General features: G+C 38.2%; 2 protein-coding genes across 4 annotated transcripts in view; both read right to left on the reverse strand.

The window, feature by feature from the left end:
- Nucleotides 1-3,591: 3,591 nt before the first annotated feature.
- Nucleotides 3,592-13,251, reverse strand: LOC121870115 (ganglioside GM2 activator-like). Of its 2 annotated transcripts, XM_042371881.1 has the most exons (8): nt 13,003-13,251; nt 12,774-12,907; nt 11,546-11,720; nt 11,070-11,229; nt 9,777-9,833; nt 8,702-8,803; nt 7,194-7,370; nt 3,592-5,844 (listed from the first exon to the last, which is right to left on the reverse strand). In XM_042371881.1, exons 3-8 carry the CDS (start codon nt 11,671-11,673, stop codon nt 5,686-5,688), a joined length of 783 nt encoding a protein of 260 aa, XP_042227815.1. In that variant the 5' UTR covers nt 11,674-11,720; nt 12,774-12,907; nt 13,003-13,251; the 3' UTR covers nt 3,592-5,685. The 2 variants fall into 2 exon arrangements, with proteins under 2 accessions (XP_042227815.1, XP_042227816.1); XM_042371882.1 differs by lacking the exon at nt 12,774-12,907.
- Nucleotides 13,252-15,693: 2,442 nt separating this feature from the next.
- Nucleotides 15,694-27,969, reverse strand: part of LOC121870116 — a 90,712-nt gene continuing 78,436 nt past the window's right edge. For both annotated transcript variants that reach the window (XM_042371884.1, XM_042371883.1), the window contains 8 exons: nt 27,648-27,799; nt 25,615-25,751; nt 23,408-23,564; nt 21,685-21,805; nt 19,593-19,716; nt 19,194-19,301; nt 16,536-17,623; nt 15,694-15,950 (listed from right to left, as the gene is read on the reverse strand). In XM_042371884.1, the coding sequence (XP_042227818.1) occupies nt 17,428-17,623; nt 19,194-19,301; nt 19,593-19,716; nt 21,685-21,805; nt 23,408-23,564; nt 25,615-25,751; nt 27,648-27,799 (995 nt within the window). In that variant the 3' untranslated portion in view covers nt 15,694-15,950; nt 16,536-17,427. The remainder of the gene's footprint in view (nt 15,951-16,535; nt 17,624-19,193; nt 19,302-19,592; nt 19,717-21,684; nt 21,806-23,407; nt 23,565-25,614; nt 25,752-27,647; nt 27,800-27,969) is intronic.

Below are 27,969 nucleotides of genomic sequence, written 5' to 3' on the forward strand. Positions count from 1 at the left end.
AAACCTCTTCACCAATTGATCGGCTCGTTAGCCGCCTCGGTGATCGGTCACTTCTCTGTTACACACTGTTGGCAAGTACTGGACATGCACCGGCTCCTGAACCTGCTCCAGTGTTGGTCAAGTCTGGTCTTGAAGAGCTTACACTCGGTGCTGTCGCAACACTTTCTGGTAGATTGTTCCAAGAATTCACAACTCTCACTCCAAAAAAGTTTGTCCTCACAGTTTTCTGGACCTGCGGCATCTTCAATCTTGAGCTGTGACCCCTTGTGGGGCGAGCGTCCGCCAGCTCCAAATAAGGACACTCGACTGAGTAGTGCCCCTTGAGATGCTTATACACCTCAATTATGTCGCCCCTTGCCAGTCTGTAATATAAGCTGGGCAAGTTCAGGCGCTCCAATCTCTCAGGGTAGTTGAGGTGCCGAAATGCAGGCACCAGTCTGGTGGCCCTCCTTTGAATATTTTCCACCAACTGACAGTCCCTAGCATATCTCAGGTACCAGACGGGGTGACAGTCCTCCAGATGGGGAAGCACTTCACTCTTGAAGATCGTTACGAGGGACGGACCGTCTAGATATCTGAACGACCCTCTTGGAAGACCCAATAATTTATTTGCTTGATTTACCTTCTTCTCGCAATGGCCCGAGAACTTCAGTTCATTGTCAACATACACACCTAGGTCCTTCTCACATTGTCTCAAATAGTGCAGTTTCTTCATCCCGTTGGGACATATGATACGCCTCCTAACCGTTGGTATGCTCCAGGTGCATACCAATTTCAATTGTTTATTCCTTGATAGAGGAAGCGGGATCCTAGTGCTGTCACTAGGTACCCCTGTACAATAACACCAGAAGCATCTGGCAAGTGTCACAAGTATATACAGTATAATATTATAAAGGGACTTACTAAAGCCTAAGGAAGGAAGGATATTCCTTTAACACATTATCAATATTATTTACATAATATCTGGTCAGTATGGGGAGGATCATCGTGTCTCTGTCAGGGGGTCGTGGAGTGGTGGTCCAGCAGGCGTCACGGAAGCGTTGTGTGTGGGGACATCTTAGGAGGTAGTGGATAAGGGTGCGGCTGTCGGGTCTTCTGCATAATACACAAGAGCGTTGCTCAGGGGATGCGGGGATACCAATCCCCTGAGCAACGCTCGGGGCCATTTCTTCGACCATTCTTGGAGCTCACAGAGATCCTTCTGCAACTCTTCACAGTCTGCATGGTTCTTGATTTCTAGTCATCTACAAACTCTTCATTCCATTAGATTTACATTTGCATATACGTACATGTGGATGGAGTGTATACTAGAATAATAAGATTCAAAGAAAAACAATATCACAAAAATTGGAAATCCTCCATTTTGGAATATTCTTGAGGGAACAAAGAAGTTTTGTATCTTCTATACTTTATCCTCTTCACAACTGATGGCATGTTAGCTTCTTGGGCTGGTTAATCCAGACTGCAAATCAAGCGTCCAGTATTACTGTGGAGAATACAATCACCATAATATTTCTTTTATTTTGTGGCAAGATTTTCACTCCTATGTGGATTACGTGTAATGTGTGGGGGTGTTCTTGGAGTCTGGTTACTATACAGCGCCACTCTGATGTTGGTATTTTTTTATAGAATACTTGTTACTGATATCCCTGCAAGCTGGAATAATTGGTGCAGAGCTCTTCTGGGTATTGAGACAAAATTTTTATCCACGGAAAAATTCTCACATCCCCGTAATTTTTCCGGGTACTGGGAAAAGATTTCCAAAAGTCTAAACAAACGCATCTTGCATGAATAGACACAGGGCTGCATTTATTTACACAAACACCACTGTATACATATATATTGTAAATAAACAAAATATAACACTACAGTACTGTATACTGTACACTATATAAATACGGAAAGCAAAATATACTGTAGTCACCAGCAGATGCTGTCATCTTGAGCTTGTGGTGCAGGCAGGCCAAAAGGTGACATGATAATACAGGATGGCCTGCCTTTGTCCTGTACAGTACTGTAGCAGGTGTTACCGTCATTCTCCACTCCCTCCAAGAAGGAGGGATTGTACAATCAAAGACAAAAGTTGTGTCACGGTTTTGTCCAAAGATTAAATATAACTCGTGAAACATTATGAGAGCCCCCTACCACAAGGCAGAGTGCACCAAAAGTTTAGCTATTCGGCATATGTTTTTACCAAATTTCACGACACGACTTTTGTCTTTCATTGTACAGTCGGGGTCAAACTTGAACACTTAGCAATATCTGTCATCTACTTCTGAGTTATATACTGGCTCCTGAATGTATCTGAACCTGCTCCAGTGTTGGTCAAGTCTGGTCTTGAAACAGCTCACACTTGGTGCCATCAAAACACTCTCTGGCAGATTGTTCCAAGAGTTCACAACTCTTACTCCAAAAAAGTTTGCCCTCACAGTTTTCTGAACTTGCGGCTTCTTCAATCTTGAGCTGTGACCCCTTGTGGGGCAGACATCCGCCAGCACCAGGTATGTATATTCGACCAAGTAGTGCCTTCTGAGATGCTTACACACTTCGATTACGTCGCCGCTCACCCGTCTGTAGTATAAGCTAGGTAGTTCCAGGCGTTCTAATCTCTCTGCTGCCATGTGTCTTGCCACGTCACCTCTCCTCCTGCCTTGTCACCTCACCTCTCGCATCGTTAGCTCACCTCGCAGTGTTACATTTATTTATTACTGTATTAATTACTTTATTATTACTGTATGTACAGTCAGCGAAAGATGCGCTGACCCCACCCTGGGTCTCATGCTCGCAATTTTACCTGGCAATACTTGGTAAAGGAAGGCTGTATGTAAAGGTGATTGGTGGATCTGTTTAAGGCTGTATCATTGTCAGGATAAATATTAAACAAACCAAAAGTAGAATTTTTATAATAATAAACTATTCATTGTTATTTAAGGTCATGAGATGTTTCCAAATCTTCAGATATTTGTTTAAATAATGAATAAAATTTTATGTGAGAATCTTGTGGCAGCTGTGACCTTAAATAACAATGAATAGTTTATTATTATAAAAATTCTACCTTTGGTTTGTTTAATATTTATCCTGACAGTGATACAGCCTAAAACAGAGCCACCAATCACAATCACCTTTACATACAGCATTCCTTTACCAAGTATTGCCAGGTAAAATTGCGAGCACGAGACCCAGGGTGGAGTCAGTGCATCTTTTGCTGACTGTACATTTAAAATAATATTTATGTTTGCACAATAATTATAAATAGATTATTTTATGGGGCAGCCATGGCAAGGTGCCATAACTTAAGAAAAAAGGAATGAATAATCAAACACAAAAATTAAAAAATTGTCGAACTATGTCAAAATATTCCGAACTCGGTTAATTCAGATTTTTTTTGTCAAATTAACCTGTATTGGGATTTATATTTTTCTAGTTATTTAAAAAATTTTCTATACAGGGTATCTGGCATAAAAATTCTCCAATATTTGTACCAATTGAAGAAAAATTTATGATATCCAAGTGAGATCTTTTCTTATAAATCATATCATGTAAATGGTATTCCTGTGACCAGTATTTTTGGTTATAATAAGTCAATAAACAGCTAAATTACTTATTTATTATAAAATATGAGGATGAATATACAAAATATAGCTATACCTGTATATACATAATAAATGTCTATTCTGTCTAATACAGTACACTACAGTATACTGAAAAATTTGTTGGACACTAGTTTCTTCTTTCCACATTATAGTACTGTACTGTTTAACACTAAATAACTCCTTTGATAGTCAGACCTTAAGAAACCCTTTAAATCTACCATATATCTGAACATATTACTATAACAATTATGAAAAATAGGGAGCAAATTCTGAGGGGTTTTACATTAACACTTTGCTTCTTCACACAGCATAGTAAAAAGTCAGAATGTTAGAATTCCTTTAAAATTAAATCTTCAGGTACTATACAGTATACGGTGTATCTGGAAAAAAATCAATCGGTTTAAGGCACTGAATTACTTGTCATGTAATGCACTGCTACACTGGTTTCTGCATGCAGAATTTGTTTCAGTTGGCGACTATTGACATAACAAAAATATTACTTGAGTATACGCTTTCCCCCACATAGACCTTGTCCACCACTGCCTTCTCAGTCAAGATCAAATCCAGAATGTTGTCTCCCTTTGAGGGTTCCATCATGTGTTGTATGGGGAATGAGTCTTGAATCAGGTCAAGGAATTCTTCTCCCTCAGCTTGTGTGGTAAGATTCACCCAGACTATTTTCTCATGATTAAAATCTCCTTTGACAAAAGCTTGGGCTCTGGATGCTGTCTGGATGACTCGAATCTACCACTTTCCCCTCCAATGCAGAGTCGGGGGCCCCTATAACAAGCACCTACAAATACTGTCAGTTTGCTTTTGTTTTGTGCTATAAAATCTGACCAAATAGATTAGGATGATCCCATTTCATTTCGCTCATCACTGCTAGCAAATACTAGAGCGCAACAGTTAAAAAATATAATAACTTTATGATACATCAGCAAATCTTTGAATTTTTATTATTCTTTTACAACCTTTCAGTTTATATGAATTTTTATGATTTTATAGGTACTTTGCTTATCAACACTGCATCTCATAATGCACCAGGTGTTGAAGAGCCTTTCTGTAGAATCTTTATTGATTGTGTAGGACCTCTTCCACAAACAAAGCTACATAATTAGTTTATGATTACTGTAATTTGTGCCTCAACTAGGTTTCCTGAGGCTATTTCCGTTAACAGGTTACAGCTCATGCTATTGCTAAATCTTTGACAGTAAAATTTTTCACATTCGTTGGACTTTCTAAAACAATGCATTCATATCAAGGTTCTAATGTTACATCAAATATTTTTCAACAAGTTTGGAGTGAATTACCCCGTAGGTATAACAAAAGTTGTATCAAATCTTTATAAACTAACTAGGTCTGGTACAGGAACCCGAAATGTCCTTATTAATACTGTACCTTTTTGTTTTCTTTTTTCTTTTTAAACGAGAGAAAATTCATACCCCTGGATTTTTTGTACATAAACCTCAATTTTTTTTTTAAATTGGATCTTTGTAATCAGTGACCTTCCTCATTCTCCTCTTAGCCAATGTCACCCTGTTAGCCACTTGGGTGATCAATCACGTCTTTTGTTACATACTGTTGGTAAGTACTGTACTGTACATGTACTTGTAGTGTACTTATAAAACCTAGATAAAAATAAATCACAACTGTAAAATATTATCATGATGCATAATATTCATATTGTAAGTAACAAGATAAAATCCTTAGCAAAGAAGCTAAGGCTCTACTGCATATATAAAACTCAATAAGCATGAACAGTACAACAACCACGTTCCCTGCCATTTTTATGTGTCATTCAACAGACATACTGAACACTCAACACCAAGTATGCTGGTAAATATATAAAATCTGTCACACTGAACACTCCATTTTTATCACTGCATGATTCTTTAAATGGTCGACTTTCTTTAGTATAATCTATGATAAAATTTATATTCTTTATTACTTTCTATATTGAAGCAGTAAAACTATGATAGAACATCTCATCCTAAAAATGCTATGATCCTCATACATAAAAGATAAATAAGTACTGTATCACTAACTTATAAAATCCTGAGGGAACAAGTTAAAGGACCTATAAATATAAAACTCAATATGAGACAGAGATATAAAGAGTATAACAACCAAGTCTCCTGCCATCCTTATATGCTGTTCCATGTATATAGTAGTCACCTGACACCAGCCAGGCAGGTAAAATATCTGCAATCCCTGGAATGCTGAACACGCCATCTTGTACACTGTAATGACCCTAAAAGGAAATGATCAAGATATAGTAGTACAAAAACCTACTTTGAATAAATAAACATGTACACTCACTAAAAGATTACTCTACAGCTTTACGGGGTTTACAATATGACACACCGGAGCGTTTCAAAGCCAAGGGGGCAGAATATTTTTTAGAGAGTGTAAAGTTGCCTGCACTTATACATGGTACAGTGGTTGGCATGTTTTGTTTACATCATATCAAAACTCCTGGAATAGACTTAAAGAACCCTGCAATAGTAGCCAGAGGATGCTAGATAAGCATTCCACAGTTACCATATCTCACAAAATACACAAGCCACTGTACCAGGTATAAGTGCAGACAACTGTATATTATATTATCTGCCACTAACCAATAAACCAACCCACGCAGTCTCTTAACCCCATCTTTTACGAGTACAGTCTCTCCTCGACTTACGACGGGGTTCTGTCCCGACGACCAGGTCGTAAATCGATGTGGTCGTAAGTCGAAAAGGCGAGAATAATACATAGAAATTCTAAAATGAAATACAGTAAAGTAAAAGTAATCAATAATGAAAAATGAATAAAGTGTTACTGTGCACTTAACTTTAATGTAGTCAACTAAATGCACAAGGGGCCTCAAGAATTTTTAAATTAAGCATGGAGACTACATTAACTGGATGAAGCAAAGGAGGAGACAGGGCCGTTGTATGTCCGGGATGTCGTAAGTCGAGGAGAGACTGTACCAGTACAATTAAATGTTAACTGCATGTGTGTGTACAGTATATCCTGCCAAACCCTAAACTTGTAGGTTTTCCTTTTATTTTTCAGTAAATTAATTTTGTGTTGATATCATTAATACTGTATAGTTTATAATATAAATCATGTTTCCCATTAATTATATCCTTAAAAAATGTTTTAGATATCAGTCTACATAGGTAGGTTTGGAGCATATTTTTCATATGAATGTACAATGAGACAAAAGTTGTGTAGTGAAATTTGGGGAAAACATATGCCGAAAGGCTAAACTTTTGGTGCGCTCTGCCTTGTGGTAGGGGGCTCTCATAATGTTTCACGAGTTATATTTAATCTTCAGACAAAACCGCAATACGACTTTTGTCCACTTACATAATGGAAGACCGAGTTGTGAATTATGAATCCATGTGTAAGAGAACAAGTTAAAAAGAAGAGTGCTAAAAGTGTTAAAACTATCAACATGTTCTATGACAAAGCAAAACAGTTAGTATGAAGTGAACACAAGATGGAAACAATACAGACAGTTGGTATGACTCTACAGGGGTATTATGTTCATTCCATTCAATTATTGGAGTTTTGTTTACAGTCAAACTACTGTTAAGATGAAAAAGCACTTACCTTTGAGAGTGGGCAACGACACGGAAGTTTGAATCTTGGAAAGGGATCAGGGCAAGGTTCAGTAGGTGATAGTGGGACCAACTTACACAAATCTTCATAATGACAGGATCCTAACTCATCCAGACACGGGAGCTTCACCCAAAGCCAACCAATGCGACGTTCTACTTTAACAATTGCCTGAAATTTCAGACACAACGTGAATAACACCAATTACAGCAAAATCTCTCAATGTGCAAAATCTGTGTATGCAGTTTCTATATAATGCTTTGTATTCTTAAAAAAAAAATCAAACATGCAGATTCAGTTATACTGTACATAAAAGTGAGTTGTGGTAACATTATAAGACTACCCAGGGTGGCCAGAGAAATTTTAGAAATAAATTCCTTAACTTTCCCTGACTTGTGGTAACTCTGGTAGTGCATAAAATAGTGAAAAACACTTCAGCCCATCAAAAAATATAATTAAATGAGAATCAATTGTCTAGACTCTATTAAGCAAAATGTATACAAACTTATAAGCCACATTGTATCAGCAGTAAATAATGTATCTCTCTCTATTTTTATTTGGTGATGACAAATGAAGGTACAGTACAGTACTAAATTAAAATACACAGTTTGAAGACCTTAGTCAATAAGTACTTCCACAGTAATACTGTATATACAACTACTAACATCAGCAATCTGCCTCCCTATAGTGACCACATGTGCTCTATATTTAGTCCAACTAATGTAGGCAGAGCAAGAAACCTTCCCAGTCTATTGAATTTACTTCAAGGATCAAGGGGATAAAATCTGCAGGTCTTTTGTGTATGTAGACTCCAATTACAGCTTGGTAACCAGGGGCTGATCCAAGAATAACAATAGGGGGGGTCCAAGAAGTTGTGGGTGGGGGAACATGGCGAGCACAGCGAGCCCACCTGACCAATATCATGGACATTTTGAGACCACGTGCATTTGATATTAGGAGATATTCTGAGGTCATTGGTAATTACTTTTTACTATATAAAAATGCCTGAATACAATACTGCATTATAGAAAAAGTACAGTATTGGAGTTTTCTGGTGAAGGGGGGGGGGGGGGTTCTGGAACCCCAGGATCCGGCCCTGGTAACCCTTTCACTACGGGGACGCCAATTTTAATACACCCTGTATTTTGTTTGGTTGATGACAGATAATTTTATTCAGCTCAGATGAGACCCCATATATAAGGGGTTAAATTTACAAACTGCAAACATTTCATGTAAGATAAAATAATGTACTGTACAGTAAAGGTAACTGAAGGGGTTTCTAGTGATAACATGCACTCACTATCCTCTTATACAGTATCGCCCCATCATTCACATCTATGGGAATTTTGGGTGTTTCTACACCTTATAGCCGACAATGTGTCATATGATGATAAACTGATTAAACTACTAAGATAAAGTCTATAATTATAAGTGGAATTAAAAGGAAATACATTGTCACACATTGTTACAAGTACATTGATGCCTTACTTATGATAACTTACTGATATTGGTGCATCTACATCCACAGTTAAGAAAGAATTCAAGTTCAGAGAGATGTTCCTCTTTATGAGCAGAGGATCTGGTTGTACTTGCAACTGTTTCAGCTGAAAAAATATTTAATCAAATTAATTAATAATAATAATAAAAGAAAACCTTTAGTTTGAGATTTTCCTTTTCCTGTCAAATGACATAAAAAATACAAGCACAAGAAAACAGAAATAAAAATATGATGTGGGTAGGGTAGAGTGATGTAAATACAAGTCCTAACACAAAACTGAGAGCCCTGGTGTGATCAGACTCATTCTCCCCTTTCAACTGAAGCACCCTTGCTCACTGTAGGTCACATTTATCTGGGACCTTATTTGATCTGTTAAAATTGTCCTAATTATGTTAAAGTCAGTGATGATACCCTGTGTGACAAAAAATGAAGCTAGCAAGTGCTCCAAAAAAAGCTTTCTACCTAAACAGACCTCTCAAGGGGGAAGGGCAGCCCCCTTGGATAAGCATCTGACACTCAGTCCAGATGTATAAAATTCTTACTATAATAGAGCTACTGTACTTTGGGTTTGTTACAGTTAACTTTTTAAATAATTCAAAGTACATCAAGTTCTCCAGAAACTTAACCCAAGGAAATCAAGGGTTTACTGTAGTACCCAATATCAACATAACCATATTTTCATCATTAAATGGAAGAATGGGTATATGTCATATTTTCACAAATGCAATAATTACAAACCATTCGGTATAGTTGCTTTTATAAACTCATGAATGCCACATATTTATTTTTATTTTAATCTACCTGGTCAATACCAATATCCCCATAATATACAAATAATATTTCTACCATTTTCTATCATCAAGAAAAAGTGATCATGTGTACCTCCAAGCACACTACAGTTGTATGTCAAATGCAATAGTTATGGAGTAGTGGGGGTAATAGGTACTCTGAAAACTTTATAGAGTGACTACTGGTTTGTAGATTTACAGTTAAGAATACTGTGTCGTAATGCAGTGTACAGTAAAACTATCTAAAGATATTTTTTTAATGAAGAAATCCTTCATAAATTCAGGTTTTACCTGAACAGGGTCAGAAACATCCCCACAGTTGGACCAGGAGAAGTGCACATGACGCAACTGAAAAGAAATGAAATTTACTTCTAATATTTCATGTACACTAAGTCTATTGATCTCACAATAATACTTGAAGCTGAAGGATTCTCTAGTAAAAAAATCTGTTAATGAAAATTTATTTCTCAAAAAAGTAAGATGGGTGAGATACCTTACATACATTAAATAACAAGGAACTTGAGAAGACTTTTGATTATGTTAATTATGTATTCACCTTGAAAACTTTATGAATTACAAGAGGCAATTGCTGACACTCCACTGTTCAGATGCCAAATTAATGTAAACACTTACCATATAACAAAACAAAACAGAATAATGAAAATCTAAAAAATATCAAAACAAATACTAAACATTGTAGATACCAACACACATACACAATTAACCCATAAAACTCACAGCAGAAGTTTTAGTATACTGTAGTAAAATACTGTACATCCTGTGCCAACCTTTTATAATTTACACATCTATGTTGGCACTAACATTCAGCCCTCAAATTCCCACCAAATTTTATTATAATGCAGTTATATGCAAGAAGAAAAAATTAATATACTACTGAATATAATGAAAATTACTCCATTATGGATATTTCTCTTTATGCTGTACCTGTAGTCTAAATAGGTCAGAGGAAGGCCAGTACAGTATACAGTACTGTATCTACATCTTCTGTTTCTCTTTTATACAGTAGTCCACCTCTTCCAGTGCTGGGAGGGGGTGGTAGTATGGGAGGGGACATCCGCTCCTTTAAGGAGGAAGCCGGCCTTCTAAAAAACTTTTATCTATTAACGTTTAAATGGTTTTTATAAAAGTTCTGTTATTTATTATTTATTTTTTTTACCTTGCATCATTTGATTTTAGTCTTTTAAGTCTTTATTTTACTTTTGTGACATAAGACCTAAGCTGTTGCGTCACCAGGGATGTAATTACCACATTCAATCAATCATATTATACGGTACTACTGTACTATACCACAGTACCTGTATATACTTCAGTGTGTGCTCAAACCCATTAATACAACATATGCCTACTGTGGGTTTTTGGGGTATTTGGTACATCCCAATCCATTGATTGCTGATTGTAGCTACATAAGTTACCTGATCCATGTATAAGTTATATAATAGTAACTAATGGTATGGTGGGATTCGCTGAGGATTAAATAACTGGAGAAACTTAAAATAAGTAACAATGAGTCAGATGGCATTACAGTGGTATTAAAAAATCTGTATTCCATGTAATGTTACTTGCCTTTCCGAGAGAATCATTGTAAACGACATGACCAACTGGTGTGTAAAGTGCGCCTGAAGTACTTATCAGGTAGAGAATAAGTGATGCCTGAGATATCGTCACCACAGTGATTATAAACACTATGGATAGCCATGATCCTCCACAGCATTTGTGTTGAACACTGATGAAGAAGTACAGAATTAAGAAACACTTTAATTAGTGCAGTTCTTTACACAGGAAATTATTAAATACGTTTCCTGTGCCTAATTACACTTTACTTCACATTTCTGTGATATAGAAAAAAAATTGTTCAACATCAACTCTCCTCCAAGTATTTTGACCATGAATACCAGAAATTAACATATGAAATACAAATAAATTTAAGTTGAAGAAAAATGAGTGGACGGACTCTAGTCATATTAATCCTTTGTTTCATAAATTAGTGGAGTGTAACATGCCAGTTACCTGTAGCTGATGACAAATGTTTAACTCTTTACCTTCTCACACAACTCCTCTTATAATCTTGAGGGTGTTGCTGCTTCTCCTGGTGCTGGTTTTCCCGTTCCAGTGCTTCTAACAGCACATCCCACGACACATCCCCTTTCTCTCCAAACTGAATCTTCATTGTCCTGTTTTACCATGTAGACTGTTTCTAAACCTTCCTATGATTCACTGGAAATAAAAATACATGTTGCCATAAAAAATATTTTCATGGTTTGTACAACTAAATCAGATGCCAAAAACAGGGCAAGAAAAATCTTAAAAAGTCAACTCCAGATTCTGTTGGTAACTACTTTGTGTAAAATTAATGTCATTATGACTGGTTGGTATGACATCAGCAATGGGGCAGCTCAGTAATGTACACTGAGACACATAGTTCTTAATGTTTGGACTCAAATTATGAAACATGGTGGCACCCAACCTCCCACTGAGCGTGTTCCCTTCATAAATCATCATGCGCATGCGTTCCCGTACACATCATGCGGCCAATCAAAAACGCTTTTTCTCACCAATTAAAATGAATTGTGGTTTCTACTTTAAGAATCTGTGGTATTTTTTGCCAAATCAGAATCGATTGTGATTTTGGTTCTCTCATGCTTCGAAATTCAAATTCATTTCCGACCATGGAAGTCTGCGATGGGTGTTACTTCAATTATATGGAGTTAATTGTGCATTTTGGGGAAGAAAAATGAACAAGCAATAGTATTTTTTAGGTCTCATGGTGTTCTCCCGACCTCAGTAAAGATTCTAATTCGGAATAAGGCAAGAAATAACAGTGATTCCCTCATATGGTGAGAGTCTGGTTACGTAAAATCACCGTATGAGTTAGATTAGGTCAGGTCGGGTTAGGTATGGTTAGGATGGATTAGCTTAGGATTGGTTAGGTCAGGTCAGGTTAGGTTTGGTTTATATGTTTTTCTAGTTTTTTTCTAAGTGTATTTTGGGTAATTTTTTGTTAACCCATCACCTTTTTTCACATGAAAAATATATTTTTTTCACTAGTTTTCTTGCTGTTTTAGATGATTCTGACATTTATCTTTGGTGCGAATCACTTGTTTTTTAGTTAGGTTTGGTTAGGTTACCTGACCTAACCTAACAGGCCATGTCCTGTCCTAACCTGACTAAAAAAAAAAAAAAAAAATTTACAATAGTTCACACAACTCTTAGAAAGTCAAAACTATGGTTTTCTAATGTTTTTTTTTTTGTGTTTAGAATGGTTCTGACCTTGATTTCCGTCGGAAAGTGCATGTTTTCTTTAGTTACCGCCCAGTCGAGAAAAGCAGCCCACTCAGTAGTAAGTGGGTGTTGCTCCTATCAGGCAACAGGTCCTGCCGCGTGACTAACAACACTCTACTGACCTATTACATAACAAACAAGAGTTAAGTTAAAACCAACTAACACCAACATTTTCCTCACTATTACTAGGTACATAAAACATAAATCATATTTTTACCTCCAGATTGATGCCGAATAACATTTGTGTCTTGAATTTATACTTTTATAGTTGTAAAATCATCCACTACACCACACAACACAACACATGACAGCTACACCTTCCCTCAAGAAAGTGATAGTTAAATTAATTTCTCACATTGTTAGTCATTTCGTGAGCCCCTAATAATTAAAATACACAGCACCCAGAATAATCATGTACAATATAGATAGTAGTACGTTTTGGGCAACAACATTTTTCATGCTTTTAATCTTAATAATTCCTTAACAAATTTTAGTTGTTACTAAACTTGAATTTGTTTAATAATAATAATTTTGCACCATTATTGAGAAAATAAACTAACAGGTAAGCTTTTTTTGCACTGTAGTGTGTGAGAATTAAAAATGTAATACTTAGCAAAGGGATTTATTTGTCTCTAACGCACCAGCAACTGGGGTTTCAATGGCATATGTAGTATTAAAATAAGAAAAATAGGTATGTTCCATAATATATACAAACAAATTATTTAGTTTTCTTTCCCATTTAGGTCTTATAAGAAGGTCGTTCAGATATCTAGACGGTCTGGACCAGGTCCGTCCTTTAGGGGGGGGGGGTAACAGGGGCGACCGCCCGAGGCCCAGCTCTAGACCCAGTGACCTTGGACACATTACCTGTTGACTGGTTAATCTGACCTGACGGCTTACGCCACCATCGCAACCGTGACCTTGTTGTGGATTTCTCCCCTACAAACGCTGTTTGTCGCTGCGTAGCCGACCCCACGAATTCCACAGTGTATGCCTCGTGGTCTAGGTCAACCAGCGCCGCCATACATCACGGAGCGGGGGTCAACTACTAAGCCACGCCTACCCCCGCTATTGAAGACCTGACCTCGTGGTGACCTGTCTCTTTCTACCTACACCAACCAGCCAGCAACACCACCTCCTCCGCCTGCCTGGCGGTCCTCGCTCCCGCCTGCCTGGCGGTCCTCACCTCCGCCTGCCTGGCGGCCCTCGCTCCTCCTCCGCCTGCCTGGTGGTCCTCGCTCCCGCCTGCCTGGTGGCCCTCGCTCCCGCCTGCCTGGCGGTCCTCGCTCCCGCCTGCCTGGCGGCCCTCGCTCCCGCCTGCCTGGCGGCCCTCGCTCCTCCTCCGCCTGCCTGGCGGCCCTCGCTCCTCCTCCGCCTGCCTGGCGGCCCTCGCTCCTCCTCCGCCTGCCTGGTGGTCCTCGCTCCCGCCTGCCTGGTGGTCCTCGCTCCCGCCTGCCTGGTGGTCCTCGCTCCCGCCTGCCTGGCGGCCCTCGCTCCTCCTCCGCCTGCCTGGCGGCCCTCGCTCCTCCTCCGCCTGCCTGGCGGTCCTCGCTCCCGCCGGCTAGCATGGCGACCCACAAGCTGGTCCTCCTCTGAGCACCCTCACCAACCAGCTCTCTCTACATCACGCTTGTAACCATGCTGCCTTCCCAGCACCAAGCTGCATTGTACATCCAATACAACATGTATACAGAGAGCACATTGTGAGTTTCCTTTCTCCATCCCATCCTGAGTGAGAACCAAACACACCATAAAACCCCACAACCTTACCATCTAAAGCGACAGTCCCATGGGGGTTGGTTGGGGGTGGGTTCCTCTGACCGCATAATCTGACTCCATATACTGTATATATTTTTTTTCTGGGGCCCCGGAGTAGCTGAGTTGCCCCGGCCCCGCACCCTCCTAGGGACGGCCCTGGTCTGGACCATCCCTATTAACGATCTTCGAGAGCGAGGTGCTTCCCCGTCTGTTCCTCGAGGTATGCTAGGGACTGTCAGTTGATTGAAAATGTCCAAAGGAGGGCCGCTAGACTGGTGCCTGTACTACGGCACCTCAGCTACCGTGGGGTTTCGTGATGTTGTCTCACACTCAGGATGGGTTGGAGAAAGGAAACTCACAATGCGTTCTCTGCACATATATTGTATTGAGTGTACACTTGCACCAAGAAGTATCGGTGAAGGGCGAGATCGACAAGTTCCGAAACGATACGTATACACTGTGATATGTCCGGAAGGTTGGTAAGTGTATCCTCATAACCTCATTGTAGCTTGGTGCTGGGAAGCTGCTGCTTGGAGTAGTTAGAGCTGGTTGGTCAGGGTGCTCAGAGGAGGTGTTGCGTGGCTGTAGGTAGAGAAGAGGGCAGGTCACGGCGAGGTGGTCTTATATAGCGGAGGAAGGCGTGCCTTGATAGCTGACCTCCACTTTGTCAGACATCGCAAGAAGCCAACCTTAGACCACGAGGCATTGGCTGGGTAACCAGAAAAGGGATCGGCTAGTCAGCGACAAACGGCAGTTGTAGTTGTAGGGGAAATTTCCACTACAATACTCCCCCTTCCCTACGGGAAGTGCAGGAGACTTATTGTCGGCAGGGTTGTATCCCACATGTAAAACAACGGGCAGGGGTGTGGATTAGCCGGCCGCTACGGGAGACGACTTAAGCCCAGAAAACTGTGAGCGGAAACTTTTTCAGAGTGAGAGTTGTGAACTCTTGGGACAATCTGCCAGTGTGTTGTGATGGCACCGAATGTGAGCTCTTTCAAGACCAGACTTGGTCACTTGACCAACACTGAAACAGGTTGATATATTCAGGAGCCAGTGCATGCCTAGTACTTGCCAACAGTGCCTAACAGACGTGACCAATCGCCCAACGAGCCGATCAGTGGTGAAGAGGATAAAAGTAAAAGTAATATTCACTAATTAGTTTTTTTTTTATTGCATCAGGTAATTTTTTTGGAGGGAGTAAACGCTTCTGTTTTTGTTGCAGGAAGGCCTCTCTGCTCTGCCTTGATTTTTTTAGCTATTTCCCCACACTGTTTTCTTTGATTCTAACTGTTTCTTTAACAAAAATTTCCTCTTATTTTCTTCCTGCTACAACCACTTCTACTTTAATATGCTTCTATACCTACTGCTGGAGAGTTTTATGTTCTTACACACCATAGGGTTCCCCTCCTGGGGGGCCCTACAACCCACACACATGCCCTACAACCCTGACCCCCTGGGGGACACACACATGCCCTACAACCCTGACCCCTGGGGGACACATATACATGCCCTACAACCCTGACCCCCTGGGGGACACACATATACATGCCCTACAACCCTGACCCCTGGGGGACACACACACACACATGCCCACAACCCTGACCCTGGGGATACACACACATGCCCTACAGTCCTGACCTCCTGGGGACACACACACATGCCCTACAGTTCTGACCTCCTGGGGACACACACACGCCAACCCTGACTGGGACACACACACCCCACAGTCCTGACCTCCTGGGGACACACACACATGCCCTACAGTTCTGACCTCCTGGGGACACACACACACACACACATGCCCTACAGTCCTGACTCTCCTGGGGACACACACAAACACACACACATGCCCCAGTTCTGACCTCCTGGGGACACACACACACATGCCTTACAACCCTGACCCCTGGGGGAACACACACACACATGCCCTACAGTCCTGACTCTCCTGGGGACACACACAAACACACACACATGCCCTACAGTTCTGACCTCCTGGGGGACACACACATGCCTTACAACCCTGACCCCCTGGAGAACACACACACACACATGCCCTACAGTCCTGACCTCCTGGGGGTCATACACACACATGCCCTACAGTGATACCATCTAGTAATCGACTAGACATTTGGAGCCCAATAGTTTATTCACATCTCAATTAAGTAATCTAAGCTGCGGTATAAGTGATATGATATTATTATAGAAACATGTTAAAGAAAAAAAAATAAAGTGCTCTAATACTATTTAAATTTTGCTCAGTTGTCGAGATTTTAGTAAGCCTGAAGTATATATGTACTTAGTAATTATATATAAAAGAACAAATTCTAAGAAATATATACACTGTGGTTCATTTGCTTCACATCACATCATTCATACAGTTATGTGGCTCTAAGACCACTGCTAAACATTAAGTTTGGCCCACTTGCATAAAAGGTTGAGCACCACTGCTCTATAACTTGATATTGATATTGAAGCAGTTTATTTATCCAGAAAAATACAGATACAGTCGATAATAATAACAATATTGACGTGGCTGAGCCAATTGAGAGCCTGAGCTCTCTTAATGGAACAACTTCATAAGGGGGTACAGTATAGTAACCAAATACTATTTTATACAGTCCCATAATGTGATGTTTAATTATAATTTAAGTTTGTTGTCATATTTGTGATTGTATATGTGTATAAAGTTGCCAGGTGTGATCAGCTTCACCTGTTAGGAGACTCCTGGCAACTAAACTAGGCGCCATGTTGTTGAACTCTCTGCAAGAAGCGCCATATTTATATATCAAAACGCACCAGACCATAAGTGTTTCATATTTATATCAAGGGACTTTTGTTCATGACTATACATACAATACTGTACATCAGAAACTTAAGCAGCTTATTTTGGTTTGTGAACTGAAATTTGAGTGTGTCCCAAAAACTTTTTCTGTTGTGACATAAACTCATCAATGAATGGGTAGATTTTGATGTTATTGATCTTGATTCCTCTATTGTCATAACAGAAAGCCTTGAGGCATCGATCACACAAGTGAGCATTTGGTACTGGCAGCCGGGGCTCCTCCCTCACAATCCAGCTGAAAAATACAAAACTACCATTTATAAATGACTAAAGCCAAAGGTAATATCCTTTATACTATTTCCTATAATTCTGTAGACAGTTAACTCTCAGGCTAGAGCAAGCATAGCTCAGCAACCAGTTTAGTTCTCTGTCATGCTAAAGGACTGAACTTCCACCTCTTACCTAGAGCATTATATATTTTTTATGCAATGAACAAATCAGCATACAATTTTCCAGCAAATGTTTCAGGTCTTCTTATAGAATGTTCAACAATCACCAAATCTAACATAACACAACAATATAACCTAACACAACAATAGCCAGGGGCTACTAACCTGTGGCACATTTTCACTGCTCACCAAAATAGTGGATATTTAAAACATCTAACATGGTTGCTCATAAAGGATCTTGAATGTTATTTGCCTATATTTTGTGTAGATTTGTTAACTTGATACAAGTTGACATGATAAAGTTTTTGTATTCATTTTTAATGCACAGTATTATGATTTACAAGCAAGAAATAGATGGTAAAGGTTAATTACACAATCATTGTGTGGAGCCATCGTTACGAAAGATGGCTGGTCTGACAATCCCTGAAGAAACTTTCCAAGAACTGAAGCCATGAAGAATCAAGAGGGGCAATCATAACCTGGAAATGGTTGTGAAAAGGGTGGAAGAAATGATGAACCCATTTATACAATAAACAAACAATTTTGCCTCACAAACTGGGTGTGCTCCACCTTCAGCTGTATGAAAGACCTTCTGGCTATTGTTTCCAAAGGTACCCTATGGTATGATGAATGTAAGGATTAGGTTAATAAAATACATGAAATTAAAATTTACCCTATACTGTACTGTACACTGGTCACCCGCATTACAGAAATTTTTGGTTATGGAAATTTGCCCTGACAAAATTTTACAAAAACTATTATTGAATCTGCCTTCGTGTTTAGTTGTTTTTCTCTCAAGATTTTTCAACACTCCGAAAAGTATTTCTTCTCAAGATGTCAAGATGTCTGCAAAAAGGCCAGCAAGTTCAAGGTACTATACTTAAACGAGCATGTAACGGCAATACACTGGATGTAAAACTCTATATTTTACAGAGGCTTGATGCTGGAGAAGAACTTAGCGCCATTGCTAAAACTCTGGGGCTTGATATTACGGTGGAAACAATATATGACAATAGACACTTTATTTTCATTAAAGCGATGAAGTGATGCTGAATAAAGAAACACTCCTCAGTGTGTGGATTGAAGATGAGACCCAAAATAATGTACCAATAAATATGATGGTTATTCAAGCTAAGGTCAAGAGCTTGTATAATGATTTGTTGTGGTAAGTAAAATTATAAAATGTTTAAACTAATTTATGTGTTGAGAAATATATATTTCCATTATAATTGTTTGTATTCATCGAGTTTACTTAAAAAACTTCCGTGTGAATGCATCTTCAGTTTAAACATGGTAGTTTTTTGGGGATAAAATGGTTCGCATTATGGAAATTAATACTACAGCCATCTTCTCTAGAACACATCCATTCCGTAATGTGGGGGTCCAGTGTATAATACAGTACTGTACTGTACTAACTTTGCCAAGTGCAGGGAGCATATGAAACACTTGACCGACAGTTTTGATGCTTGGCCACGGAATAGGGGATATCGTGTCCTGCCTTGTATGTCATCTTGGTGATGCAACCTATTAAAAAATAAATAAAAAAGTTTGAAAAGATATTTTTTTTCTGCAAAAACAATTAAACACCAGAAAAAACAGAAGCTAGAAATTAAGGGTTGCCATAATTTAATTTATAGAATAGCATAACAATTTGCAGAAGAAAAAGATATAATTCCAGGATGAAGAAAGAATTACAATGCTTGTTTTGTGACACAATGTGTGGAGAATATGTCTTAATTATTCATGGGTTAGACTATGTATACCACATCTATGAAAAACATTATGAAATGGAAACTAAGTGTATACAGCACTAACCTTACATCAGTGAAGGTAATAATGTGCTCACAGTTCCCCAGATGTAAATATACATATGGATAACCTAAACGTAATTCCAGATCCAAAAATGTTGTTTCCTGCATACATTTTGTCTGTAGTTCACCTAGAGGGAAAAAAAGAGACCTGATTAAATTAATATTCTAATTACAGTAGTTCCTTGCCAACTAGGGGGGGAGGAGGGGTAGATTTTTGAAAACCCAGTGGTTGGCAAATCCGCGGTTGGCAACACTAATGGGAAATAAGGGGTTACGTTCCATAGCTGTAAATAACACTTGTCAAAGCCTAACTTAAGTTGCCTGTTCCTTCACTAAGCAACACCTGTATTGCACATTTAATTAAATTTGAGTCAAATACATATAAAATAGTTTACTATAAATTAAATAGTAATATAAATTTTACAGTACAGCTAGACCCCGACTTACGACTGCTTTGACTTACGACCGTTTGGACTTACGACCGCCGCAGTTGTGACCATTTTTTGTTTTCAATTTTTTTCCCCAAATGACACACACATTTTCTATACCGAAACGTTTCCAGTTAATGTAGTCTCCATGTATAATAAGAAAATTATGGGGGCCCCATGTGCATTCAGCTGACTACATTAAAGGCAAGTGCTCAATCACACTGTATCCATTCCTCATTATTTATTACTATCACTGTACTGTATCCATTCCTCATTATTTATTACTTTTACTGTACTGTATTTCATTGTAAATTTTTTATTAAAAAAAAAAAAAAAAAAAATTTAATCTATGTCGGACTTACGACCATTTGGACTTACGACCTGGATTTAGGTCCCTAACCCCGTCGTAAGTCGGGGTCTAGCTGTACATGTCCGTGGAGATGGCATGTTGCTATAAAATAAGAGAAATGAAGAGCATGTGGACTTGGATACAATATTCTTAATTTAAAAAGTCTGATGTATTTTTTTATAAAACACTTAGTTAACACAGAGAGATTAACAGGAATCACCCTCGTAAATGAGCGTTGTTCAGAATTCTTGGTCCGATCTGTCATACTGTGTAACACCATAAAGGTGCAGAAATTTTTTTTGTTGATTGTACATTTGACATAATACCTCTGACCTAACTATGAGAAAAGCATTTTCATTTGGCCTATTTAGATCATATAACAAGACTGGTTTATGGCTCTTTAAATACTGACAAAATAGATCAACAAAATACAACAATTCTGATGGATCTTCCTTGAAATGCATGTGTACATGTGTGGAGTTTTAGCTCAGAAGTTAAATTGAAAAATAAGAACAAAAATCAAGCATATTATGAAGAAACTGAGTGACTAATGACGCGAGAAGTTTCACAATCAAGGAAAGTGAAAAACACTGTCAGCCTTGAAGGGATTCTGCAAAAGAAAAAGATGTCATGACTTTAATAAAATGGATCAATAGACGATGGGAATAAAGAATGTAAAGGGAGAGCAGGTGTCTCTGGTGGAAAGAAGTACTGTATCAGTTACTACAGTGAGTTCTGCTATAACGCGTGTTTTGATAACGCGAATTTGCTCTAACGCGATTTATGAATTCGGAACAATATTTGTATAACGCGAACGCTTGTTTGCTATAACGCGATTTTTGCTTACTATTTCTCCAATTTTGTGGTATTAACTGTGAATATGGTAAAGAAGAATATCTCCAAAAAGCGTTCTGATGATAGAATTCCCGGTGATTATCGTAAAAGAAAGGATATAACACTTGAAGAGAAGCTCGATGTTATCAACCTCAAAATCACCCTTCTCCCCCATCAAGTTACATTCATATTTTTTCAAGGTAAAGTGTTAAATTTACTGTATGATTTCATTATTAGATATGAATGTAACATTTATTTAGACTGTGCTATCCTTTGTGTTAGGCTAACTACTAAATTTTTTCGATTTCGAGTAATCTGCACCTAACCCTATTTTCTCCATAAGCCCTGTTATTTCTATTACGCGATTTTCTATAACACGATATTTTACAAGAACACAATTATCGCGTTATAGCAGAACTACCTGTACTCTAAACAAAATAATACAGAAGATGTTAATGCATTAATGACAATAACCTTTGGCTTACCAATGTCAGGGTGTTTGGAAGCCCATTTTATAATTCCTTTACTGTATTGTTTTGCATTTGGATTCCTTGTGTCCTCATAAAAGACTCCATTGATGTAGAAAAAGCATGATGGAAATAGTGTCTGGAAAAAAAAAGCAACTTGTGGTAAACTTATACATACATACATACATAATAATGAATGCCCCTCAAAATCGAGGATGGCCGGCCCAAGGGCGTGAATTTGTTTAAGGAGTAGAAGCTGTCGCCAACACAACAACCACACTCTAAGTTAACAAGCTGTGTGACCCAGTGTCGAGGAACAGTTCGAGAAGGCCGGACAACTCGCCAACTGCACTGGCTAACCATTACCCCGGAACACGATTCGCAAATCGATTAAAATCCAGGTTCCCAATTACTGCTGGGTAGACAGAGGCAAAAGGCGTAAAGAAACTTGCCAATAGTTTCACCATGCCCAGGGATTGAACCCGGGTTTGCTCGCTTGCGAGGAAAGCATGCTGACCATTACACTGTCACTATGTCGAAATGCCCTGTAGTACAGGTGTATAACCTTCTCCCCACCCAGTTGTTATATATCATATTTGTATCACATATGTTACCTGTATATTATTTGTCAATCAAGAGACCCATTCCCCAATTATGCAACTGTATATTTTCAGTCTTCTGGCTGTCATGCCCTTTCAATAAACCGTTAATTATTATTATTATTATTACCACCACAGGTCGCCATACATACATACATGCTGTATATGGGACAACCACTAAAATCACTGATGGGAAAATGAAAAATGTGCCCCGACAATTTCTAAGATATAATCACTGAAAGAAAAAATTTTCATTACAGCAAACCTTTGTTATTTGTGGGGCTTAGGTTCCAAGGAATGGCAAGAATAGATAAAACCGTGAATAGCAACTTATACTACCTTAGTGCACTACTGTACTCTATACCAAACAACTGACCACCTGCGGCAGCATGCATCCCCTCTTTTAACTTATCTAATAATTCAACTTTCTTTGTCAGGATCATCACTGACTTTCGCCTTTTACATTACACTCGGCAGTCTTTTAGGGGCCATTTCACACAGAAACTAAAGTACAACACGAGATGCTGCGTGGGGTGACTCGTGCTGCGGGAAAAGGCTTGCAAGGTAGCCACCATCTGTTTACCACGAATCATCTAAATTGCGAATTGTGAATCAGCGAATGGCAAGGGTCTACTGTATAAGAAAGTTGGCTTATTGAAGAATTAGTCATAAGTGTCACATGGGCAAGTCAAGACATTGCCTAAGTCAGTCATATTTTGAACAAAGACTTGGCTGACTGATAAAAAAATGAATATGATATTAAAAGGTGTACAATTGACAACACTATATAATTGTTAAAAATAATTAAACAATTGAAATACTGTATTCTAAGATGGAAAACTAAGTCTGTCGCCTGTGTACTGTAGAGCTGAGTAAAAAATGAGACTTGTGGTACTTTGGACTGGGGGCATGATAAAATGAAAGAAATGTTGAGTTGGGATTATAATAAGTAAAAAGTAAAAGTGAACTATATTACTAAGAAAGGTTAACATTAATGCTGTAAGCACAAAAGGACAATAAAGACGAGATATTTACAGACCAAAGCTTTGCACATCCCACTGGAATATATTAGAAGACAATGTTCTGTGCCTTTTAAATATATATTTTATTGGATTTATTAACTGAGGTGTTTGTTAACTTACATGGTTGTTGGGTATGTGTGCCACCCGGTAAAGCTCGGGATCATTAGATAACTCTTGGTTGATAGCAAGATCATTGATGCAAATGATGGCATCCCTTAATTCAGTCAATTTCTGTGAGCCAAGCAACAGCAGCTCTTGGCTGTGTGAGGGGAATCGGCTGAAACAAGAAAAGATAAAAATTGGAATATTGGAAAGTAATAACAAAACATCATATTCATTTAAGAATACAGGGTATGTAGATCACCATTTTTTGACAGAATGGTGATGATGCTGTATCAACATGTATCAGTCAGGTTCCTTAGAGTATACCAGGGTTGGCCAATTTAAACCATTGGTTTAACCCAAACAACATTTTTTTGGGGGGAGGGGGGGAATGAATCTACACCTTTTTCTTGGTTTTAAAAAACTTTTTGTTGTTTTTTATTATTTACAAATGGTTTTAACTACTGTACAGTGATAACTCCGTTCTCCGTTAGCCGGAACAATTAATGCAGAGCACTTCCGGGAATGAGAGATTTCCGGGTAACTAGACGACTCTCTCAAAGCCGGAAGAAAAATCCCTCATCCCCGGGAATTTTCCGGGTAACGGAAAAATTTTCTCGGAAGTTCCAGAAATTGCCCATTACATCATCTCTCAAACCCGGAAAAAAACTCCCCCATCCCTAGAATTTTCTGGGTACCAGGAATTTTTTTCTTCATAATTTTCGGAAAATGTGCCCCTCGGAAAATCGTTCCCAAAGCCGCAATTTTCCGACCTTGGGAAAGATTTTCCGAGAAAATTTTAATTCCGGCTCTCAGTGAGTTTCAGGTATGAAGGATTCCGACTAACGGAGATATTACTGTATTTAGTTATAGTAGATTAAAAAAAGGAGTATGATAGGGTAAACAGAAAAGATTTGTGGGAGGCATTATAAGTGTATGGGGTGGGAATCATCTTTCTCACCCATGCTTGATACAGTAATTTTACCAATAAAATTTTTAAGTTCACTAGCTGTAATTAAAGATAATTTTATTTAAATCAACACTGCATTGCGCTATATATTATCAATATGTTAACTAAATTTCAGAATGACCAATAATTTTAATGTAAACAAGTAAAAATACTCTGTATTCAAGAGACCAACAAACACGATGTTTCCTCCACTGTAAACAAAGTTAAACAGAGACGCTTTGGCGGGTGAGTCAAGTGGCTGATGGGCGCACAAAAAACTAGTTCCCTGCACTGCATATACAGGTATTATCAATATGCTAACTAAATTTTAAAATTACCGTACTAATAATTTTAATATAGAAAATGCAAAAATATTCAAGAGCACAACCTTCTTGATATTTACCCCACTGGAAACGAATGTAAACATAGAACCGATTACTGTATTGGCGGACTAGCCAATCAGCTGATGAGCACAACAAAACGTGTTTGTCGTAAGGATATCGTTAATCGAAGTTTTGTTCGTTAGTCGAACTGAAAATTCTTATGGGAGCTAATTCGTTAACCAAAATTTTGTTAATCGAACCGTTCGTTAACCGAGGGACCACTGTACTTACCACTACCATTCAGTGCATGCTAAATATCTCCTTTCCTGACATAAAATGAATTATGATCACTATAAGATTCATTTTAGGACTGAATAGAGACCTCCATATTTAAATGTACAGTACAGTATATGGTACATATGTGGATATTAAGAAAGAAGCAATAACCTATAAAATACAAGAGGGAGACTGAACACAGCCCTATAACCTCTCATCATGTATGAAATAACATTATAAAAGAGTAACTAAACAATTCCTACTTCAAAAAATGACAAGGAAGGCTCAAATAAGGGTGTTCTGTGAATGTCAATCTCACAGGTCAATTGATAAGTGACCCCAGATCATAAAATCTTAATATTTCTTTATACAGGCAGACCATGACTTACGACAGGGATATGTTCCGGTACCCTGATCGTAAGTCAGAACAGTGTTAATTCCATAGTTTAAGTTAGGTTAAAGCACAACCCTGCCCATCCAAAACAACAACAATATCCAATATGTAACAAATAATATAAATTCTGTAAATAAAGTGATGTTAAACAATATAGAATATAAAAATTATGTAAACAATGGAATTTTAATTAAAAATTTTTGCGATGAATTTATTGGGATCCTGTTCATAAGTGAGTGATCGTAAGTCGGGCGGTCCTATCTCTGGGGCTGCCTGTACTTACTTGCATGCTTTCCTCATGTGTGTCTTCCTGTGATATGGTCTTTGGACACGAATATTTAATACAATGTCCCTGAGGCACTCGTCAGTGCCGTTGTTAGCAGGATGGGTTGGCTCTGGGATGTTGTTTTCACTCATAATCTGTTGGGCATAGAGAATATATTTAAATTATAATTTTTTTTAGATAAAACTTTTGGGATCACAAAGAAAGAAACATGAAGGATAAGCATAAGGTAAGAAATAAAAACTGGGTCAGGGAACACATAAAAGACCTGCCTAATATGTTTACTTACTGAAGAACTTTGGCAGCTGTTTGTATTTACATATCACAAGCAGAGTAACTAGCCCCCCCAAAAATAATTTAAATATTGGTTTACGGTTTACACATTTGGTATGGTACTGCTTTCCAAGAAACTTTAAGTGCAGGTGAATTTAAGTACAATATTGAGATGTTCACTGAGACTGTGTCAACTGGACCACTACAATTCACAGAAGAAAAGGGAAAGAAAAAAAATTTCACAAAAATTCTATACATCCTATGATTTTAAATTTTTTCTAAATAAAATGAAAAACATTGATCAGCTTTTGGGATACAGGTACTTGGATGATATACAGATACTGATACAACCACATTTATCTTCATCATTACTTACTAAACAGTACTGAAAGTAAAGAGTATGTAACTTCACACCAAACGAGAATTTTTCACCAAGAATTTTCAATACAGTAATATTATTCTTATATACCGTACTGTTAAAGAATCATATCAATGGGTCAAATTTGGCACAATACTGACTCTGAAACATGTTTATGTATTTGTTTATAGAAGTCCTTGATAATACATATAGTTTTGTACTGTATATGAATACTGAAAATTCAAGAGTAACAAAGTTGGCATGACATTCATTTTTCAAGCCTGTGAACACACCAACAATGTCTTCTTTACACATAATTTCTAAATAATAGTATTATACTGAATTTAAACCCCTGATATGACCCCTTAACCCCTAGAGTATGATACCAACACTCTAAAGCACAATTAATCAGTTCATCGTGTAGGATACAGTAATTCCCCAGGTTACAGAAGGGATGTGTCCTTGACTGTAACGTGAAATTTTGTAACACGAACCCCATTTTCCCACTGACTTCCACTATATAATTGGAGATGGGTTTCCAAAGAAACTTTTTGGGGCAAAAAGAAGTAACACAAGCACAATTATAAATGAAATTGTTTTTTTAATCTATATATGATAAGATAATAAATACAAAAAACACTTGAATTTAACTCACAACAAGCAATGTGGAGTACTGCATGAGGCAAGGTAGTGCAATGGGAATTACTGGGAGATGTGACAAGTCCTAATGTTGTTGCAATGTGTCTAAGGTTTCCTCCCACATCAAACTCCATAAAACGTCAAGTTTTACATCCTACATAATTCCTTTACAGGCTCTTTTAGCACCACTGCTTTCACTTGCACTTGATGGTCTCTTTCTACTCATCTAGAATAAGGGCAATATATTGGACAGCCTAGGATAAGATACATATATAATTGTTAAATCCAAGAGCTGGGGTCGAGAGATCCATTGAACATGGTGGGTCATAAACAATTTGAGTCAAGTGGTGTGGGTACACTGCATACCCACGTTTGGTGGTAGCAAATGCCAAGAAATCTACACCAAACAAATTATAATGTCTGTGAAATTTTTTATGTTCTATATCTTGATTTTTGTGTTAGATATTTTGAAAATTTACCCCATTTCCGTACGGTCGAATTTATGAACCGTATCCCAAATTTAGTAGTAATAATCTACATATTCCACATGGGTGAATTGTCACAACCTGAGTTTCTGTAATGTGGAAGACACCTGTAACTCAACTTACTAGCCACAAAACACAATGCAAATGCGAGAATACACAGTCAAATAGCTGATAGCAAGAGAATAAAGAGTGTGTGTTTGTATTTGCTCTTGGTTGTTGCCACTCTGCAACAGAGCAGGAGAGAGCTTAAAAGGGTGAAAAGTACCTGTTCTACTCACCATTCGGACTGTTGAGAAGTATTTCAATTGTCGGTTGCGTAGACGAGCATAATCTCTGACAGTATCACGAAGATGTAACTCGTGCATCTGTGACTTGAGTGTTTCAAGAATCTCTGGTCCTTCTTCTGGTATGAGCCCATCTTGGAAAGAGCCTGAAATTATTATGAAAATATTAAAAAATTAATGCTAAATACTGAAAACCTATATACTGTACAGAAAATGAGATAAGAGAATAAATACTAACAAGAGATAAGAAGTTAATAGAGAGGAAGGGGGAACTAAATCTAGTTATTCTATTTGTGTGACAATAACCTGATGCAAG

The sequence above is a fragment of the Homarus americanus genome, unplaced genomic scaffold, assembly GCF_018991925.1.
Source record: "Homarus americanus isolate GMGI-L3 unplaced genomic scaffold, GMGI_Hamer_2.0 scaffold25129, whole genome shotgun sequence".
Lineage (NCBI taxonomy): Eukaryota > Metazoa > Arthropoda > Malacostraca > Decapoda > Nephropidae > Homarus > Homarus americanus.

Bases quoted from the DNA above. Each gene is read 5' to 3' on its own strand.
- LOC121870115 (XM_042371882.1), bottom strand. From the start codon at position 11,673: ATGAAGATTCAGTTTGGAGAGAAAGGGGATGTGTCGTGGGATGTGCTG. The intron at 7,371-8,701 runs GTAAGTTATCAT...CTGAAATTTCAG, and splicing joins ATGTAGATGCACCAATATCA to GCAATTGTTAAAGTAGAACG. The intron at 5,845-7,193 runs GTAAGTGCTTTT...ATTTCCTTTTAG, and splicing joins GTCGTTGCCCACTCTCAAAG to GGTCATTACAGTGTACAAGA.